The sequence below is a fragment of the Neophocaena asiaeorientalis genome, unplaced genomic scaffold (genome assembly GCF_003031525.2).
Source record: "Neophocaena asiaeorientalis asiaeorientalis breed wild unplaced genomic scaffold, Neophocaena_asiaeorientalis_V1.1 scaffold134, whole genome shotgun sequence".
NCBI classification, from domain to species: domain Eukaryota; kingdom Metazoa; phylum Chordata; class Mammalia; order Artiodactyla; family Phocoenidae; genus Neophocaena; species Neophocaena asiaeorientalis.
Genome location: NW_020185339.1, coordinates 16088995 through 16110008, shown reverse-complemented (window position 1 = coordinate 16110008; position 21014 = coordinate 16088995). Strand labels below are relative to the sequence as shown.

The following is a 21014-nucleotide window of genomic DNA, read 5'->3' as shown; positions in this document are numbered from 1 at the left end:
GTCTTCAAGAAACTTTAACCCCTGATGGTAGGATAAAGCTTAAGGGTCAAACTGGACATTGCTTCAGCTCCATCACAGAACTAGGAGGAGCCTGTGGGACAGGAGGCACAGTGGGTCGCACTGAATACCTGATAGGAAGCAGAATGGTTTCCCATCTCAAAGCCACGCTACACTACTGGCACCAGCTAATGGAGCCTCTACAGTTAGGCCTCGCCCATGGAATTCCTGATTTGAATAATCCCTTAGTAAGGGTTAGGAAGATGAATGGGATTCAGATGGTGACTCCAAGCTGCCCAGGCACTAGGTGACAGGGACTTCAAAACAAAGCTTTAAAAAAAAAAAAAGCTTTAAAGATGAACTAACAACAAGAACTTCCCAGCTGCTCCAAAAAGGCCCACAACTGGCTGCTGACACCACTAATCCCCAGAAGTGGATCAAGTGGATAAAAGCCAGGTGTGAGGTCTGCAGAAAAGAAATGAAGGCAGGCAGACAGGGCCCACTGCACTTCTTTCCCCAAATTATATTCAATAAAAACAGTTGTCAGATACTGCTCTTCCCTGTTTTCCTCCTACCTCCCTGGCTGCACTTGGTACATTTTACAGTTACCTGTCACTCTGTCCAAGCCCTGCTAATTCCCCTTTTTTATTATTTGTGGAGTCCAGGTATTTTCACCTTTACTTGCTGTAAAAAATTGAGGTTGCATATGCCCTTGTATTCAGCAATTCTGCTCCTAGGTATATTCCCTACCTATGCAAACTCTCATATCTATGCACACTGGGACACACACAGGGATGTACACATGGCAGTACTGATTGTGACAGTAAAAAAGGAGGAACCATATAAAATTCATTAACAGAAGAATGTATGAATAACTATGGTCGATTTACAAAACATAATAAATACACCAGTGGTTGTCAAACTTCTTGGTCTTGTGATCTTTTTACACTCTTAGAAATTACAACATTTGTCATATCAGAAAGATAAATTTTTAAAAGTTTACCTGTCATTAAAAAAAATTAATTACATGTCTATACGATTTTTATTAAAGAAACTACATTTCGCAAACCAAACAATAATTTACTGGATGAAAAATGGTATTGTTTTATATTTTTTAAATGTCAAATCTCCATTTGCTTATTTATGGTCTCTAGTCACAATTCAGTACATTCTCCCTTTGGACCAACAATAACATTAATTAATAACAGCAGCTGACATTAATAAGCACTTAGTTTATATGATATATCCATCTCATTTAATCCTTATAACAGCCAATAAAGTAGGTGTTATTATTCCCATTATAAAGATAAGGTAAAAGACGTAAGTAAGGAAGAGTAAGTAACTTGCCAAAGGTCACATCACCAGTAAGTTGCCTAGTAAGGATTCCAATTTAAATTCTCTTACCTATGATGCTATGTTAAACTTGAGTATAGCGTTATGCAACTGGGTATTCAAAAATTAATTGATAGTGATGGAGTCAAATTTACATCTGAAACTCACCAAAGGCTAAAGCTATATACTACTAATTTATTTCAGTTTAATAGTTTAATGCTTAGTGTTATGTGCTGAGTTGCATCCCCTGAAAATTCATATGATGAAGTCTGTCTCAGTCTATTCGGGCAGCCAAAGCAAAACACTAGAGACTGGGTGGTTTATAAACAACAGAAATTTATTTCTCACTTCTAGAGGCTGGGAAGTTTAGCAGGCATATTCGGTGTCTAGTTTAAAGGCCCTCTTCCTGGTTCATAGACTGTGTCTTTTCGCCGTCACCTCATGTGGCAGAAAGAGTAAGGGATCTCTGTGGGGTCTCTTTTATAAGAGCACTAATCCCATTCATGAAAACTCCATCCTCATGACCTAACAAGCACATCCCAAAAGCCCTACCTCCTCATACCATCACAAGTGGGCATCAGGTTTCAACAAATGATGTGGGGGGACACAAACATTAGGAGCACTGCAAAGTCCTAACTCCTGGTACCTCAGAATGTGACTGTATTTGGAGATAGAATCTTTATCAAGAGGTAATTAAAGTAAAATGAGGTCATTATGATGGGCCCTAATCCAATATGACTGGTGTCCTTATAAGAAGAGGAAATTTGGACACAAACAAGTACAGAGAGAAGTCCACGTGAAGACGGAGATGACCATCTACCGGCCAAGAGAGAGGGCTCAGAAGAAACCAACCCTGCTGACAACCCTGACCTCAGACTTCTAACCTCAAAAGCTGTAATAAAATAAATTTCTGTTTAAGCCACGCACTCTTTGGTGCTTTGGTACTTTGTTATGACACCCTAGCAAACTAATGCAGTCAGGAATTTGCCGAAGTTTCACTGGTCACTGGTATATTGCTATAAGTTTTAAATGAAACCTATACTTTAAAAAACTAATAATATTTTATGTCAAAATATCTGTCAAGCAGAATTTTAATTTTTAATATATCATTTAATAATGAAATGTCATTAACATATTAATATAATTTTAATACTGAATAATTCTCTGGAATTTATCTTTTATATTTTTTCCTTTCTAAATGAGATTAAAATCTCCTAGTAAAAGGAGATTTATACTTTATAATATAGTACATGGCATACAAATAAAATCTTAAAAGTATTTAATAGTTAGTTATATCTCAAACTTTATTACTTAATGAATCAGTTTCTATACACTGCTTTCAATCACTTTTTATTAACTGCTTCCAAAACCCGCAACAGGTGCAAGAATAGATTGATGATATCCAAGTAGAGGCTGATGGCAGCTAATACATACTCTTCAGGTGACAGCCTATGCATCAAGGAGTGTGTGTCATAGATGATGAATCCACAGAAAAGAAGGGCTCCTACAGCAGCCAAGACCAACTCCACTGTCTCACTGTAAAAAAATACCTATAGGCAAGAGATTAAAATAATAATTTTATATTTAAAAACAGCATTAAGAATACTTAAATTACTTGCTCTTAAGTTATATATTCTACCTATGTATTTAATAATTCTGTACAGCTTTGAATACAAATGTTAAAAGTAGAAAAAAGCAAGGCAGGTCCACTACTGTTGTATGAAAGGGTGAATGGATGAACCAATGGATATCCTCCTTTTATTAAATTAACCACCTGACTTTGAACAGTAGCATTCCAAATACAAATAATTTAAAATATATTTCTTATTCAGAATTACATGTGCCACTTGAAGGTTAGCAGTTACAAGTGAGGGCCTCTTTCTATGTAATTTAACTCATTTGTTCATTCATCTTCCTTTCCATCAATAATATTGGCATAAGACCTTGATTTTTTAAAATATCATTTAAAATTTATTCTACATGTTCCCAGATAATTATAACCAAGTGTCTGACCATAAGATGCTTCTTATAGCTTTTTGAGATTATTTATATTTCAAGTTACCATCCTAAAACAACCTACCTTCAAGATTCCTGACAAGCACAAAATCCACAAAGTAGCAAATAGTCTATAAAAACAAAATATTAATAATTTAGAATATTGTTCCTAACCAAAAAACTTTGTAAACCCATTCAACATTTTCTGAAGAAATAAATCCATCCTGATATTTGCCTGATAATTGAAATGTAAGAATTCTTTACTGTGCAATGAATACTGTAGAACACCCAGGAATGGAAAGAACAGCTATCTATTCAACATTTGTTTTTATGGTGTACAAAACTAGTTAAGAGTTTTATTTTTAAAGTTTTCAATTGGAACATAAATATTGACATAAGCTAAAAATCAGAAGTATTTTAATTCTTCTAGAGCTATAAAACTTCTAGAAAATCTATAAATGAACAAATGAAACAGAATTGCATTTTTTAACCAAATAACAATAACAAATTATTCTGTGAACATGCATATCCATTAGAGTGATTGGGATTAACAACAGTTTAGACACTGACGAAGATTATTGAACTTGAAAACAGCAACAGACACTAACCAGAATGAATCAGAGAAAAAAAGACTAGAAAAAAAAAAATGAACAGAGTGCCAGTGAACTGTGGGACAACATCAAGAAGGTTAGCAAATATGTAGTTGGAGTCTCAACAGAGAGGAGAAAGAAGGGGAACTTAAAAATGTTTGAAAGAATAATGGCCAAAAATGTTCCAAATTTGATTAAAACTTTACACTGACAGATCCAAGAAGCAGAAGAAATGTGAGAAAAACACACCAAGGAATATCATAATCAGATTACTGAAAATGTTAATCATATTACTGAAAATTACGAAGAAAATGTTAAAGGTAGCTAGGGGATAAAAGACATATTATGTAGAGGCACAGATAAAAAAGCAGACTTCTTGTCAGAACTACACAAGCCAGAATACAGTGGAGTGACATCTTTAGAGTACTGAAAGTAAGAAAAAGCCCAAACCTAGAATTCTGCACCAGCAAAAATTACTCTCAAAAACAAAAGTAAAATGAAGATTTTTTTGCAGACACACAAAAGCTGACACTAACAGACCAGCACTATAAGAAATGTTAAAAGGAAATCCCTCAGACAGAAAAATATTAGACGGAAATTTGGATCTACACAAAGAAATGGAGAACAACAGAAACAGTAAATATGTGGGTGAACATAAAAGGCTTTGTCTATATTTTAAATCTCTTAAAGAGTTAAAAATAAAAGAGCAAAAATAATAATAATGTATCATGAGGTTTATAACATATGTGGAACAAAGTTATGGCAACAACAGCACAAAGGTAGAAGAGAAGCAACCTAAGTATACTGCGCATGAAATGGTATATTCTTGAAGGCAGACTATAATTTAAAGATGTATACTGTAAAACCTAAAGCAACCTCTATTTAAAAGAACTACAGCTAATAACTAATAAAAGAGATAAATGGAATTAAACAATCCAAAAGAAAAAGAGAAGAAACAAAGTAACAAAGAATAGATAGGACAAACAGAAAGAAAACAAGTGGCAACAGAGTAGGCTTAAGTCCAACCATATCAAAAATCACATTAAATATAAATGGTCTAAACAAGCCAATTAATAGCAGAGATGATCAGATTGGACAAAAAGTAAGATCCAACCATATGCTGCCTGCGAGAAAACAATTTTAACTCTAAAGACACAAATAAGCTAAATATAAAAGGATGGAAAAAGATATACCATGCTAACACAATCAATAGAAAGCTGGGGTGGCTATCTTAACAAAGTAGATTTTAGGGCAAGAATATTACCAGAGATAACCCCTTCATGATGATAAGGGGATCATCAAGAGGACATACAATCCTGAATATTTATGCATATAAAAACAGAGCTTCAAATAACATGAAGCAAAACTTACAGAATTAATAGGAGAAACAAACCAAGCCATACTTGTAGTTGGAGATTTCAACACCACTTTCGCCTTAACTGATAGAATAAGCAGGCAGAAAATTAGTAAGCCTGCAGAAGACTTGAATAATGCTATCAAGCAACTTGACCTAATTGACATTTATTAAACACTCATCTAACAACAGCAAAATATACATTCTCCTCTAGTACGCAAAGAACATTTACCAAGATATCATAAAATGAATCTCAATAAATGCCAAAAGACTGAAATCATATAAAATATGTTCTTTAACAACAGAATTAAATCAGAAATTAAACATACATAGTATTATAATCCACTTTGGTGAATCAAGGGATGGTGAGATTCCAGCTCTCAGTTTTCTTGCTGGAATGGCCACAGAATTTCTTGGATACATCTGGTATACTTAAGTTAGACTGATGTATCTTGCCACCTCACCATATAGATCCTTCAGGATTGAAACGGACTCAGGACCTGCTTTTTCATACTTAAACCCTAGGGAAACTCCAAAGCTTCTGCACCAAGGAGTATGGGGAAGGTGGTATTAAGAACTGCAAAGCAACTGAAATTTTACCTACTTGTAAGCTAGTAAGTTAGTCTGGCAGAATTTCATGGATGTTAAGTAGAAGACATGCGACTCTTAGGTCTGAGATGAAGAGTGGTTTATAACAGCAGTAGCAGTAGCTGAAGAACAGGCACAGGAGACAGGTGTTGTGGGAGTAAAGAAATGAAAGAAATAGAGGACAGAAGGTGAAGAAAGAAAATGAGACACTGATATTTAAGATTTCAGCAATGAAACAACCCCTAGTGATGACAATCACTATGATGTGACGTCTACGATGTGGACACGGCAGGAAGATGAAAGCTGCCAAAGTAGATAGAGGTCCAGAGATATCAAGAAGCTAAGGTGATGGATGGGCCTAAAATGCAGTTTGATGCTAACGTCTTTAAAGCATGAGGGAGGCTTGACCAAAAAGGGAATGAGTAACAGTAATAAGCAAGAGTATGAAGCATATAGCCAGACAGCATAAACCTTAAAGCAATGAATGTCCAGCATGCTGAGGAACAATGAAAGGAGCATTAGGGGACTGAAGCAGTTTTCAATACTAACCCCCCATCCCAAACAACATAGGGTGTGGGGGAATGAGCAGCTAGAGAACAGTGTTCTCAGGGAGGAATTGAGTTTCAGCTGAGATAAGGAAGAAGAAAGAATTTATTCTGAAGAGGCTAAATATAAGGAAGATATATAAGGAGTTCTAGAGTCTATAGTAGAGTGGATGGGAGGAAGGGGTACATATGGAGATTGGGATGGGAAGAAGCAGAGAGAGAAACCACATATACATCATAAATCATATATAACATACAAATATATAAAAAAAAAACCCCCAACATACATATAAGACACGAAAGGAAAAAAAAACATGTTGCCTCTCCCTAAATCAAACTCCATTCTAATACAACTATAAGCATCCTGCACAATTGTCAGTGTTGGCTGACCAACTCTATTTTACCCCCAAGAGACTTCTGGTAATCTGGATTACCAGAAAAAAAGGGGGAGGAAAGAAAGTTTTGTAAAACTAGACCACTTGTAAATTTTTAGTGTTGTAACCGGAAAAAGAACAGAAAATGTTTGAGTGATTATGTGCCAACAGAAGGCCATTGTGAACTTAGGAAAGAGTCTATGCATTCTTACCAAGGTGAGGGCGATACAGTACCATTATCCTAGTATAAAAAGGATCATTCCCTATATTAATTAGTTTGAAGAATGATACAGGTTAATTTAGATGGATCAAAAAGATTTTAAAGTTCATGCAGACTCCTGGATCACAATTACCTTGCTTTTGCCACAAAGATGTAGAGGTAACGTTTGGTAACAGTTATGCTAAGACAAAGATCTAAATAATTTAGGTAAATTTCATACCATTTATAAAGCATGCAAGCCTAGCCTCTCTAGAAGGCTTAAATTTTTTCGCATTCACTTCCCTTTCAATACGGGGGAAGCAAAAGACTCAAAGCCCCTTTCCATCTCCTAGCATGCTCTGGGAGAGTAGGGCCTGGCCCTAGTACTCAAAGGGATGACCTCTCATTACCCTCCATTTTTAAAGTATCCAAAGCTAACAGTATAGAACTTCTCTCAAAACTAGGTAACACTAAATATACTTATCTATCATAACCATGATAATATAACTTACCCTGCTCCAAATTTGCTGAAATCTCTCTTAGATTGTAGAGTACATACAGTCAAGCCAAGAAATACTGCAGTAGTCAGTATAAAAGCTTGCAGAACAATATACACATCATAGAAAGTAACTGTAAAATTACAAAACACTGATTTAAAATACATACAAACATACTCAATATAAAAGTTTTTTTCTAGTGGGAAGCAGCCACATAGCACAGGGAGATCAGCTCGTGCTTTGTGACCACCCAGAGGGGGGGAATAGGGAAGGGGGGAGGGAGACACAAGAGGGAGGAGATATGGGGATATATGTATATGTATAGCTGATTCACTCTGTTATAAAGCAGAAACTAACACACCATTGTAAAGCAATTATACCCCAATAAAGATGTTAAAAAAAAAGTATTGGTTTCTTTGTACACTTGAAACTAATAAAATATTATAAATCAACTATACTTCAATTTTTTTAAAAAAAGAAATATTAGTGTATGGGAGGATGTAAAAAAAAAAGTTTTTTTTCTGTCATATAACAGAAATGCCTTATTTTGTCCTGTACTACTTGCTAATAAAAACAATTATGGAAAGATTCCTTATTTAGTCTTCAATACTGGTACAGTAAAACCACACCCATAGTGCAATAAACAGGCTCCAAAATATACAACATAAGGGGTCATGTTATTATGAAGTTAAAGAAATGACTAGAGAGATATTACACAGCTAGTTGGTTTAGGAGTTTGGGGGATATGGTGAAATGGTTCTCACCCATTTCTGTCCCCACTGCAGTTTATCACCATAGTTGACAGTGGTGACTGTCAACTCTGGCTTAAATATCAATAGGATATTCTATAACAACCTAATTGGGAAAAGAATTTGAAAAAGAATAGATACATGTATATGTATAATTGAATCACTTTGTTGTACACCTGAAACTAACACAACATTGTTAATCAACTATACTCCAATATAAAATAAAAAGTTAAAAAAAATATGTATATATATCAGTAGGGATGGTTCTGGGTCCTGTGGCTGGCTGGGAATTCCTAGGCAAGAAAAATATTGGGGCTGTCTGGGGCTGTCTGCTGTTTACCAACACCACAGGGAACAGAAACCAACCACTAATGCTTTATATCCAAATCTGCATTATCTTGGAGTACATTATTGGGGGTTTACTGAATATATAACGAATTCCCTTCTGAAGTTTTAGAATGACCATCTGGATTGACTATGGCTACTGTAATACAACTGCTTAACATTTTAACAGAATAGTAAATTATAACCTCTTTAAAGGAAATTACGTACTTTGAACCCAAAACCATTTAAGTAATTTTTAATTTGAGGGGGATTAATTATTCAGTTCTTTCTATTCCTAAATGCTAACTAATTGGACTTTCTCTACTTATGCCATTACAGGGTTAGGAGGATGAACAAAGAAAAGGTAAACCATGAAATCACTTTTGCTTCTCATTAGAAATTTCAGTGTAAGATTAGGTGGATTCCAATAACCCTGAAATAAATCTCTCTCCTACAAATGGTGGGAGCCAGAGAAGACAGAGATGGACTTGATAATAACATTAATAGTAACATTAATAGATAATAACACTAATAATAAGTAAATATTAATACTTCCTTTCTATGCTGAGAAATTTCAACCCTATTTTTTTTAGTTGTTATTATTTATTTATATTCTGATTCTTTTATAAAAGGAAGAGATGAATTACCAAAAAATAGATTCAATAAAACTGGCATAAAAAAGTTAAAAATAGTAATGACAAAATAGGAAGAGATAAATATATTAACAATAAGGATCAACAATTTACTGTTATTGAGAGTAATAGTCAATTCTAATCTTTTTAGTATGCCAGATTAATCATTCTGAGTTAATCAGAATTTTTATTGTTAATAAATCACAAAACTTTTTACTTGAGGCATTACATAGAGTACATCAAGTAACTATAACAGATACTTCCTTTTAAATATATATTTAACACAAAATACAAAACAGAAATGAACACTGTTTCTTGTAGTGCCATTTGATGAAATATGAGGATATAATAATAAAGTACAGTTCAATGCAGACAATTTGAGATACTGAGCTTATGTGATGAAAGTACATGGCTCCAAACATGTTATCAATTCTTCTAAGCTCCCTTTAAATAAGGGAAAAGATTAGCTATGGTTGTCTTATTTTCACAAATGGATAAATAAAATGAATACTGTTCTTATTCCTATTGTCTTCCTAATTCTTTTCCACTTCCTCTAAACTCAGTTAACTATATAAACATTTAATTTTTGCTTATATTTTAGGAATTCTTCATCCTATGCCATATTTTTAAATATGACATTCCATGATGGTAAGCTTTAGCCCCAAACACATTTTTATCCAAAACATTTACCAACATTAAAAAGTTACTGTAACATATGGAAGCATAATTATGGCTTACCAACGAAGGCCACAGTCAGAGCTTCCAACAGTGTCTAAGAAAAAGAAATTGAAATTACATAGATGCATGTAAAATTTATACTATGTTATGTACATGTTCTAATTTCTAGGAGTTCAATGTGATTCCATATGCACGATCTCATTTTAGCTTCAGAGCAGCCTTGTGAAGTATATGGGACAGATAATAAGCCCACCATAATGAAAATGAGACCTCAATATATTAAGTGAGAATATTCAGAATTCCTTTTTTTTTTGGCTGTGCAGCACAACTTGCAGGATCTTAGTTCCCTGACCAGGGACTGAACCCAGGCCACAGCAGTGAAAGCGCCACATCCTAACAACTGGATCGCCAGGGAACTCCTGTGAGAATATTTAGATTCTAACTGTGATCCCATTACTCCTTGAACTCAACTAGATTTTTCATATCTGTAACAGGAAGATTCTAAAAGTAATATGGAAAATTCTATTTTTCTCACTCACTATAATGTAAATAAAAATGAAACTGCAAATCACATGCACATTTATAAAAACCTCACTACCTCACACAAATAAACACAGGAAGAATAAAATATTTAAGTAGTACTTTGGTGTGGCAGAATCTTAAACTGTCTCTGAATATTCTTTTTTTCTTTCTTCCTTAGTAACAGAATTTTTGCCTCAACACACAACTGTTCAGATTAATCATTACATTTTTTAGCCTCCCTTGCAACTAGATCTGGTCACAAGACTATATTCTAGTCAACAGAATGTGAGCAGAGAGGCATACAACTTCAAAAAGCAAAAAGGCTTGCTCTCTCCTTTCTCTTTTCATTTTTTTAAATAAATGGATAGAATGTAGATATGGTGGTGAGCTATCTTATACCATGCAACACTTTAGAAATGTCTGAACCACAGCAGATGAATGGGCCCCTGAGAACTTCCCTAAACAGTCACTCAGATTTTTATATGAAAGAGAAGTAAACCATCTTGTTTAAGCCATTGTTATTTTGTCATTGTTTAAGCCATGTCAGAAGTAGCTAAACTCATATCCTAAATAAGAGTTAGGGATATTGAACTTCATCCTCTAGCTTCTCTTTCCCCTTAATTACATATCTTTGTTTTATATGCTTACTCTAGTTAGATTTTATCTGATAGAAGATTATCATAAAGGTAAAGCCTTGAATTTTTTTAAAAAACTCATTAATTTTGTTCTGTTACTGTAACACATGTATATGCATTCAATTAAATAAATAAACGTAAAACTCAGGAATAAATGTTAAAGGAACAGATATTGTCAAAGTACTCACAAATCCAAAAAGCAGGTACAGGTTAAGGGGATGCTTATGTCTGTTTAAAGTCAAGGCTAAAATCAAACCCAAAGATCCAAGGGCACACACCAAAATTAAGGCAGGACTGAAAGACAAAAAATTAAATCATTCTCAAGTTTAAAAATACTATAGTTTTATCCAATTTAATAAAATTTGTCTATGTATTTGTGAAAGTACAGGAAAAAAAAATCTGAAAGGATCTACACCAAACTGTCAAAAGAAATTATTTTTCCATGGGGAAAATTTGAGGACTGTGAGATGGGGAGGAGCAGGAAGACAAAGAATCTTCCCCACAGGGACTTCCCTGGTGGCGCAGTGGTTAAGAATCTGCCTTTCAATGCAGGGGACACAGGTTTGAGCCCTGGTCCGGAAAGATCCCACATGCCTCAGAGCAATAAGCCCATGTACCACAACTACTGAGCCTGCGCTCTAGAGCCTGTGAGCCACAACTACTGAGCCCACGTGCCACAATTACTGAATCCCGCACGCTCCGCAAGAGGAGCCACTCAAAAGAGAGGCCCACACACTGCAACAAAGAGTAGCCCCCATGCGTCGCAACTAGAGAAAGTCCGTGAGCAGCAACAAAGACCCAATGCAGCCAAAAATAAATAAATAAAAATAAATTAATTAAAAAAAAAAGAAGAATCTTCCCCACAATGAATGGGGAAGACTTAGCCTTTTTACTTCATGAACTTCTAACATACTTGAATAATTTTTGCAATTAGCATACTGCTTTTTTAAACTAAAATACAATACATAAAAACTATTAAATAATAAACCAATTTTATACCTAACTACTTTTTTTAGGGTATTTACTATATAGCTGTAATTTAAATTAAAGAACTTTACTCCAAATAGCAAACTAATAGTTCAAGATTCCCCTTTCGTAAAGGGAGAATAGAAATTATCTACTTCTAAGAAAATATTCATTCTCTACTTTTCCTTTCCTTTAATATAAAGAATCTATATTACTTTTAGCCGTGGAAATAATTATTTTGGAGGTCAGATCTTAAACAAATTAGGGATGAATCATACGGAACTCCTTTGAAAACTTTTCAGTGAAATCTTCCTAATTGTGAACCAACACTAAGGTAAGTTAAACGTTTTTTAAGTACCTTTACTTTTCAAGCACTGTCTTGGGCTTTGGGGACAGGGCATAAGTCTAATAAACACACAAAAAAATAAGACTTAGAAAAACTGCATACACAGTTAAAAATTCTTAACACTATTCCAGGAAATGAGGACTTAACCCTATGAAATTAAGCTAAAAAGTTTAGAGGTAAATACCATATTGTAGAACATTTTCCTTATCAAAACTTATTTACAAGAGCTAATAATGAACCGTTTTTACGTTCTAACCTTAAAAGTTAATAGAAAAAAAAAAACTAACTTTGCTCATATTATGCCCTTTCAGTGATATGCAACGGCTGAAAATGATTCAGAACCATGTCATTACCTTACCTTTCATGAACAAATGTCCGTATAGAATCAAAGTATAAAAAAAACGTGGATGTCACTGTAGTTAAGAGAACTTGCAGAGAAAGGATGCTGTAGACTTTTCTTAGAAAGCCTGAAAGAGAAAAAAGTTACACATGACTATTTTCTTAAGCATTTATCAGAGAACAGCAAGATCAAATTTCTTCTTAGAAACATTAACTTGTTATATGAATTCTTTTTTAAATCTTAATCCAAATAATGCAATCTGTAACTAAAACTAAAAACAAAAAAACGCCTCCCCAAAAAATCAAAAATTTTAAGTGATAACTATCCTCCAGGAAGCATGAGCTTGAAAAAAATTAAGTTAATGGGCCAGAATACAAATGTTTTCATCAAAATAAAAAGAAAACATTAAATGCATATTTGTAAAACATACAACAAAGCAAAAGATTAAAAACAGAACATTTTAAAGAACGAAGCTATGTTGAAACTGAAAAGCAGGAATAGAAAGCATATGGTTAGATATAAAATTAAAAAAGAAATCTTAATTTCCAAGCAATACAAATGTTTCCCCAAAATGAATTTCTCCATAAAAGGTAAACAATATTTAAACTTACTTTCACTCACCTATTTTTATTTCTCACTTCTAGTACCTTTACCTCTAGTTTCTATATAAGAAATTCTTACTTTCAAAATATTACCGACATCCACATATCAACTCCAAACATCAACTCCAAGGCCTAATGATCTAAAAATACTTATTAACGTCTTCTGAGCTACAGATGACATAAATGATACAGTGAGCATCCAACTCACCACCAGCTTCAGAAATAAAACATTAACAACAGTTCTCACCTCTCCTTAACAAACTGCTAATCATCTTTCAAGATTCACCCTTTCTCGGGACTTCCCTAGTGGTCCATTGGTTAAGACTCGGCACTCCCACTGCAGGGGGCCTGTGTTCGATCCCTGGTAAGGGAACTAGATCTGGCATGCCACATTTAAGAGCCTGCATGCCAAAAAAAAAAAAAAAAAGAGCCTGCATGCCGCAACTAAAAGATCCCGCAGGCCGCAACTAAGACCCGATGCAGCCAAACAAATAAATAAATAAATGTTAAAAAAAAAAAAATTCAGCCTTTCTCAGTTCCCCAGTCTGAATTAAATGTTCCTCCTCATGTTCCCAAGGGACCCTAAATATACTTCTAGTCACTTTATTTTATAGTGATAAGTCTAATTGTCTTTCACTATTAGACTGTAAAGACTAAAAAGCTCCCTAATAATAGGATAATAATATTAATTTTTATACTCTTAGCACCCAGCCAAGGAGTTGGCACAGAATAAATACTCATTGAATTTTATATGCTTTTAAATAAACTTATATTGAATTAATGAAAAGTGAATCTTGCCAGTCAGGGAAAAGGTCTTATTCTGAAACAATAATGGAGCCACATAACTTCTATAGAGCATTGTTCTTAGGCAAGAAAAACACTATTGAATGACTTTTACAAAACAAAAGATGTGATATTGTATCTTGACTCTCATGACAAGGCGAATATGATAAATGTTCTCTTTGAAAAAAATTCCTCCCAAAGACCTGGTTCCTCAAGGAATGATGAAGTGCTTTGATGGCATGTCTGCCAAATATCGAATAATAAAATAAATATTTCATAAGAATAAGGGAATTTTCATAAATACTAAAGATTTAATTCTTAAAGACCCCACAATTAAATCTTAATCAGTGTTTCCTTCTGGCACCCTTTCCAAAACATAGTGAGTTTTTCCTCATGTCTTAAACAGGTTTTAATGAACGTATATCGTAACCAGTGACTCACAATCACAGTGAGAATCAGTCCTACTTTGGCCTAGGCAGAGGTAATCTTGAACAAAAAGGAGATAGTGTTCATCTCCACAACCGATCTACAACTTACTTTCTTAAAAAGGCCCTGATGTCTGCAAGCTTTGGGAAGTCGTTTCTGCCTTTTTCACAAAAGCAAAGAATGTGCCATAGACAATGTTATTTGGGCTATGTTTCCACAAATTTAATTCTAAACCAAAGGTCAAACCATTATTCCCCCAAGGGATTTTCTGGACTGTTAAAAGATCATATTCTTTACTTCTGATACCCTACAATGTACCTTATGTAACTCAAACCCATTGCACATAATACATATTCTCAGTTAAGCAGTGAAAGTCAATGTTAATCCTTAACATTTTATGGACCTGTTCTACAGTCAAAACAGTGTGTTTAATGTTTATTTGTATATGTGCGTGTGCACAAGTGCGTATGTGATAAAAGACTGGAAGAATACAAGTGAAGGTGTTAATAATGGTTTTCTCCCGGCAGTATGACTGAGGGTGATTTCCATGTTCAGTTCTTTGCTAATCTGTGTTTTTTTAATATATCACCAATAAATATTTATTACTTTTGTAATAGAAAAACATTTTAAAGAAACCTATGCAGGGGGCTTCGCTGGTGGCACAGTGGTTAAGAATCCGCCTGCCAATGCAGGGGACACGGGTTCAAGCCTTGGTCCAGGAAGATCCCACATGCCGCGGAGCAACTAAGCCCGTGTGCCACGACTACTGAGCTCACGCTCTAGGGCCCGGGAGCCACAACTACTGAGCCTGCGCTCTAGGGCCCGCGAGCCACAACTACTGAATCCCATGCACCTAGAGCCCGTGCTCCGCAACAAGAGAAGCCACCGCAACGAGAAGCCCGCGCGCCGCAACGAAGAGTAGCCCCCACTCGCCGCAACTAGAGAAAGCCCACACGCAGCAACGAAGACCCAACGCAGCCAAAAATAAAATAAATCAAAAAAAAAAGGAAACCTATGCTAAGCCAATAAATTCATCATAAAAATAATCCTTATGCAGATACTCTAAATCACAGCTTTTCTATACTTTAAAAATGAGAACGTAAATCAAATCTCACAAAAAGAAACACCTGATACCCATTTTGAATAACTAACATAAAAAGTGGCAAAAGATATACATACGCAGCTCACAGGGAAAAATAAAAGATCTGATATAAAAAGAAAACAAGCCAAACAACAATCTTTCAATTTCTTTTTTTTTTTTGAGTCCTAATTTCTCCCCTTCTACTTCTCCCCTTTCTACTCAAACTTAACAGGCTAAACCAGGAACTCTTCATTTCTACCCAATCTGTAACCAGCACCAACATCCCCCAAGCCAAAAATGTAGGAGTCATCTCTCATTCCCCTCCCTTTTCCCAATCCATCAACAACTACCATAGCTTCCACCTGCAAAGTCGACCACCTCTGGTCTCCTCTGCAGCCTCTCCAGTCAGTGTTATGATCTCTCACGTGGACTATTAAAGCAGCCTTCTAATTGGTCTCTGTGCTTTCACTGGTCCCACCTGTAGTCCCAACCCATTCTCCACAACTGTCAGCAATCTTTTTGTAAAGTAATCCATACCACGTGACTCCCTGCTTAACTACTTTTAATGGCTTCCCTTAAACTTAGAATAAAACTTTGAAGATTTTATGGGGCCTACAGGCCCTACATGATATGGAACCTCTCTAAACTCATCTCATATACTACTCTTCCTTTTCCTCACCATGCATTACCCTCACTAGCCACCTTTCTGCTCCCCAAACATGCCAAATCCTTCCTGTTTCTGGGCCTTTGCCCTTGCTGTTTCCTCTGCCTGAAATGCCCTTATCATTCTTTACATGAAATGATGGTTTAACTTTTGACACTCCCTTCAAGTCACTCACTTCTAACAAAAAGAGTAAGGCAGAAGTGGCAGTGTGTATTATTTCTAAGTCATAAAAGGCAACACCTCTCAACTATACCTCAATAAAAAAATTTTTAAGGCAATATGGCTACCTACTTGCTCTTTCTTAGATCACTTGCTCTAGAGCAGTGTTTATCAACCTTTTTTTTAAATTGCCTATCTAAGAAGCCTTCTGAACGTTTTTATCCTAATAGCCCTCCAATAAAATTTTAATGCCACAGGGACTTCCCTGGCGGTCCAGTGGTGAGGACTCCACACTTTCACTGCTGAGGGCCCAGGTTCAATCCCTGGTCAGGGAACTAGGATCCCCAAAGCCACGTGGCATGGCCAAATTAAAAAAAAAATTTAATGCCACAAATATACTGTACATATGTTTATGTATCACAACTCTTTGGAAGGCTACAAACCATTGAAATACCTGAGATTTTTTTGCTCTCCACCTCAGGAACCAATTTTCACCCTCCTGGAGGCTGTCCCCACTGAGAATGAACACTGTAGGAGAAGCCAGCTGCCAATGCTGTGAGAAACCTCAAGCAGCCCTCTGGAAAGATCCATGAGAAAGTGAGGTCTCTTGCCAACAGCCAGTGAGAAACTGAAGCCTTCTGCTAATAGTGATGTGAGTGTGCCTTCCTGCAAGCGTATCCTTCACCACCAGTCAGGACTTCAGATGACTGCAGCCTCAGCCAGCATCCTGACTACACCTATGACAAATCCTGAGCTAGAATCGCTCAGCTACCTGGCTCTTAGAAACTGATAATAAACATTTATTCAAGCCACTAAATTTTGTGGTAATTTGTTACACAGCAATAAAGACTAATACAGATTTTGGTACCTGGAAGTGGAATGCTGCTGTACCAAAAACCTAAAATATGGAAGAGGCTTTGGAACTGGGTAGTGGGTAGAAGTGGGTAGGTCTTTGAGGTAAAAGCTCAAAGAGCCTTGAAGAAACTATAGAAGGATGACGCCTTTACAGAGGCTGTGGGTAAGGACGTAAAGAGAGGAAAATCTTATGGAAACTGGAGGAAACAGAATCCTTGTTATGTACTGGCAAAAAATTTAGCAACACTGTCACCTGTGAGAACATGGAAAGTAGAAGATGTGCCTAATGAAGTGGTGATCAAAGTAAGGAGATTTCCAGACAGAGCATGCACTTGCTGCCTTCTTGCCGCTCATACTAAATGCAAGAGATGACACAGCATGTGATGATAAAATCCTTTGTTAGAACCTCACAAAGGGACTTACGTGGAGGTCCAGTGGTTAAGACTCTGCGCTTCCACTGCAGGGGGCATGAGTTCCAGCCCTGGTCAGGGAACTAAGATCCCGCACGCCGCATGGTGCGGCCAAAAAGAAAACAAAACAAGACGAACCTCACAAATATCCAACATTGTACCTCAGAAAAAAATCATTCAAACAATAGGGCTTCTGAGAGGCTTGAGGAAACAGTCATTCATCATCTCAGCCAAAACTCACTCTAAGACATTTGGGTGTGGCTTTTATCTAATGGAGTGAACCTCAGTAAGAATCACAGGAGACCCACAAAGTTTTCTGAAGAATTTTATTGGCAAAAATACCACCAAATTATGCTTGTCTTACCTTTGGATGTTGGGTGTGTGGATACAGGTAATTAAAAAATTCTTTAGTTCCACAGAGTCTGAGAGGAAATGTACTCATACGAGCTATACTTAAGGAATCATAGCCAAGGAGCCTCATCCATACCTTTAGATAACAAGATTCTGAACTTTGAGCTGATGTTATAATAGGATAAGACTTTTAGAGGGTCTTAGCTTGCATGTGGAAGAAAGAAAAATAATTTGTAGCCAGAGGGAAATAAATATGCCTGTAAGTTCTTTGACACGTCTTCAAAAGGTGGAGCCTAAATACCCTCCCCTTGAATGTGGACTGGACTTAGGAACTTGCTTCTAATAAATACAATAAGGAAGATGTGATGGTGTGTGGGACTGCCCTGACTAGGTCATAAAAGACACTGTAGCTTCCTCGATGGTCTCTCACGGATTGCTTGCTCTCGAGGAAGCCAGCCACCATGCCCATGACACTCATGCAGCCTATGGAAATGTCACGTGGCAAAGAACTAAGGCCTCTGTCAATATCTGCATGAATGAGGTTTCCAGGAAGCGGATCCTCCAGACCAGTCAAGCCTTAGCTGATTGCAGTCCCAGCCCACACCTTGAGTGGACTCTCATGAGACACCCTGCGCCACAGCCACCTAGCTAAACCTCTCCCAGATTCCTGACTCTCAGAAACTGTGTGAGGTAATAACTATGTGTTGTTTTAAGCGTCTAAAATTTGGGGTAATTTTTAATAAAGCAATAGACAACTAATACACCTGGCTAGCTCCTTCCAGTACAACACAACGGCCATCTCCTTTACAAGTTCTTTTCCTGGCCATTCCTGAACTAAAATTGCTGCTATTCTAGACCCTGGAGTCTACTCCATCACTGTTTCTTTTCTTCAGAGAACTTATCACTGTTAGTAGTCTATTTGTTTGCTTGACTCTTTAGGGTCTATCTCCCCTACTCCTCCACCCAAATAACAGCTCTAGAGAACTGAAATATTATCTGGTTACTGCTATATCCCTAATATTGGTAGGGAGCCCAATAAAGTTGCGTAAACAAAGAAAAACGCTCACCTTCGCTCACCTAGCTAAAGAAATGTAGATTAAAACAAGATAACAAGAGTCAGTAAACTACAGAGTCAGTAACACAACAAGAGTCAGTAAACTACAGCTAAGGGCGAAACCCAGCACATCACCTGACCTTGTAGGCGTTACTGGGCACAGTCACACTGTCATGTGTGTGTCCTCTATGGGGGCTCTTGCACCACGATGGCAGAGCTGTGACACAGTGTCCTTAGAACCCACAAAGCTGAAAATATTTACCATTTGGCCCTTTGTAGAAAATGTTTGCCAACCCCTGATCTACCAGATTGCCAGATACTAAAAAGTTTGATGATCTCAGTGTTGGTGAGGGTGCAATAATAGAAGTAATACAATGGAAAATTGTGTTTTCCTGATATACAAATAATACAATGGAAAATTATTCAGCCTTGAAAAGGAAACTCTGACGCATGCTATAAAATGAACACACCCTGAAAATATGCTAATTGAAATATACTAGTCACAAAAAGACGAATACTGATGATTCCACTTATATGAAGTTATCTAGAGAGAGTGGTCAAATTCATAAAACAAAAAAGTAGAGTGGTGGGGCTTGGGAGAGGGGAAAGTGGCAAGTTGTTTGATGGGTACAGAGTTTCAGTTTTGCAAGATGAAAAAGTTCTGGTGATTTGTTGCATAACAACGTGAATATATTTAACACTACACACTGAACTGTACACTTAAAAATGGTTAAGATGATAAATTTTTAATGTAGTATGTATCACAATTAAAAAAATTTTTTATTGAAAAAACTGAGTTCTATTGCCAAAATAGATCCAAAATTCACTTCCAGAAATACAGATCAAGATTCTTAGCGCAGGAGCGCTTCCTAAGTCCTCTCCCAGAACAAGTTCCAGCTGCCGGATAGGATGAAAATCTGCTGCAGCTTCTGTTATCAATTGGCTGAACTAGAGCGGACAATGAATTCCACTTACATGAAGCTGAGCATTTCAAATTCAAAATAATTTCTACCCGCGGGATATTGCATAATAACTTATAACTAACATGGCATTTTGATTGACCTAGGAAACTTCCATTTCCAGCAAATGCCTCAATAATCCTCACACCTATGTTGAGTTTTAGGTCCTGCAGAGAGAAAACAATAAACGAGATAGATACGGTCCCTGCCCTCACAGTTCTTACAATCCAGCAAAGAAGACAAGAACATTGGAACCTGGAAACAAGTTCACACCCCCTAAACCAAAAACATCCAAGCAGATAACTCCATTCACGTATATGTCACGATGATAATATAATAAACTTATTTTAACCGAAAAAATAACCCCAGGTTTCTCTTAACTGAAAGATGCCAAATTCAGGCTACTGAGGTTTTCAACTGTCCCCTTCCCCACCGAAGACAGGGTTTAAGGCACGATGGGTTCAGGTTTCTGAGCGCACAGCTGGGGAACCACCTCCTCTCCCGCTGAGCCCCTGCGGAGGGAGAACGCTCTTCCTCCGAGCCGGCGGGGCTGGCAGGAGAAGGGAAGGCTGCCCTCTGAACCCCAGGACACCCGCGCTCTCCCCCAAGCCCGGCCGGTGAGAATGCTCGCCTCAGAGGCCGGCGGCGCGGCGGGACCGACTAGGGGCGGCCGAGACGGGCCCGGCGACGTACCCATTCGGATGTGCACGCTGGCGGAGGCCACGCAGCTGCCATAGTTGAAGTCGTCCTCGATGGAGGAGCAGGGGTAGCGGGGATCAGGGTCCGCCATGTCAGAACGGCACACCCAAGTACCTTTCCGAGGAGAGACAACACCGGCACAACGGCCTCCAAGCCACTTCCGGAGGAAGCGGTCCAGCCCCAACTAGCCGAGCGGCTGCGGCCGAGCCAAGCCCCAACTAATCGATGATCTCGCCTCAAAACTTCAGTTAGGCTGAGAAAAAGGAGATGGCTTCAGATGAAGGTGGGAGAGAAAACGAGTTACATTC

At 37.0% G+C, this 21014-nt stretch overlaps 1 protein-coding gene across 2 annotated transcripts; it reads right to left on the bottom strand.

The window, feature by feature from the left end:
- Positions 1-1122: 1122 nt before the first annotated feature.
- On the bottom strand, positions 1123-20876 carry TMBIM4 (transmembrane BAX inhibitor motif containing 4). 2 transcript variants are annotated; one of them, XM_024736987.1, is made up of 7 exons: positions 20701-20875; positions 12682-12790; positions 11200-11305; positions 9915-9948; positions 7487-7604; positions 3410-3455; positions 1123-2879 (listed from the first exon to the last, which is right to left on the bottom strand). In XM_024736987.1, exons 1-7 carry the CDS (start codon positions 20795-20797, stop codon positions 2673-2675), a joined length of 717 nt encoding a protein of 238 aa, XP_024592755.1. In that variant the 5' UTR covers positions 20798-20875; the 3' UTR covers positions 1123-2672. The 2 variants fall into 2 exon arrangements, with proteins under 2 accessions (XP_024592755.1, XP_024592756.1); XM_024736988.1 differs by lacking the exon at positions 3410-3455 and having other exon boundaries at positions 2667-2857; positions 20701-20876.
- Between the last annotated feature and the right edge of the window lie 138 nt (positions 20877-21014).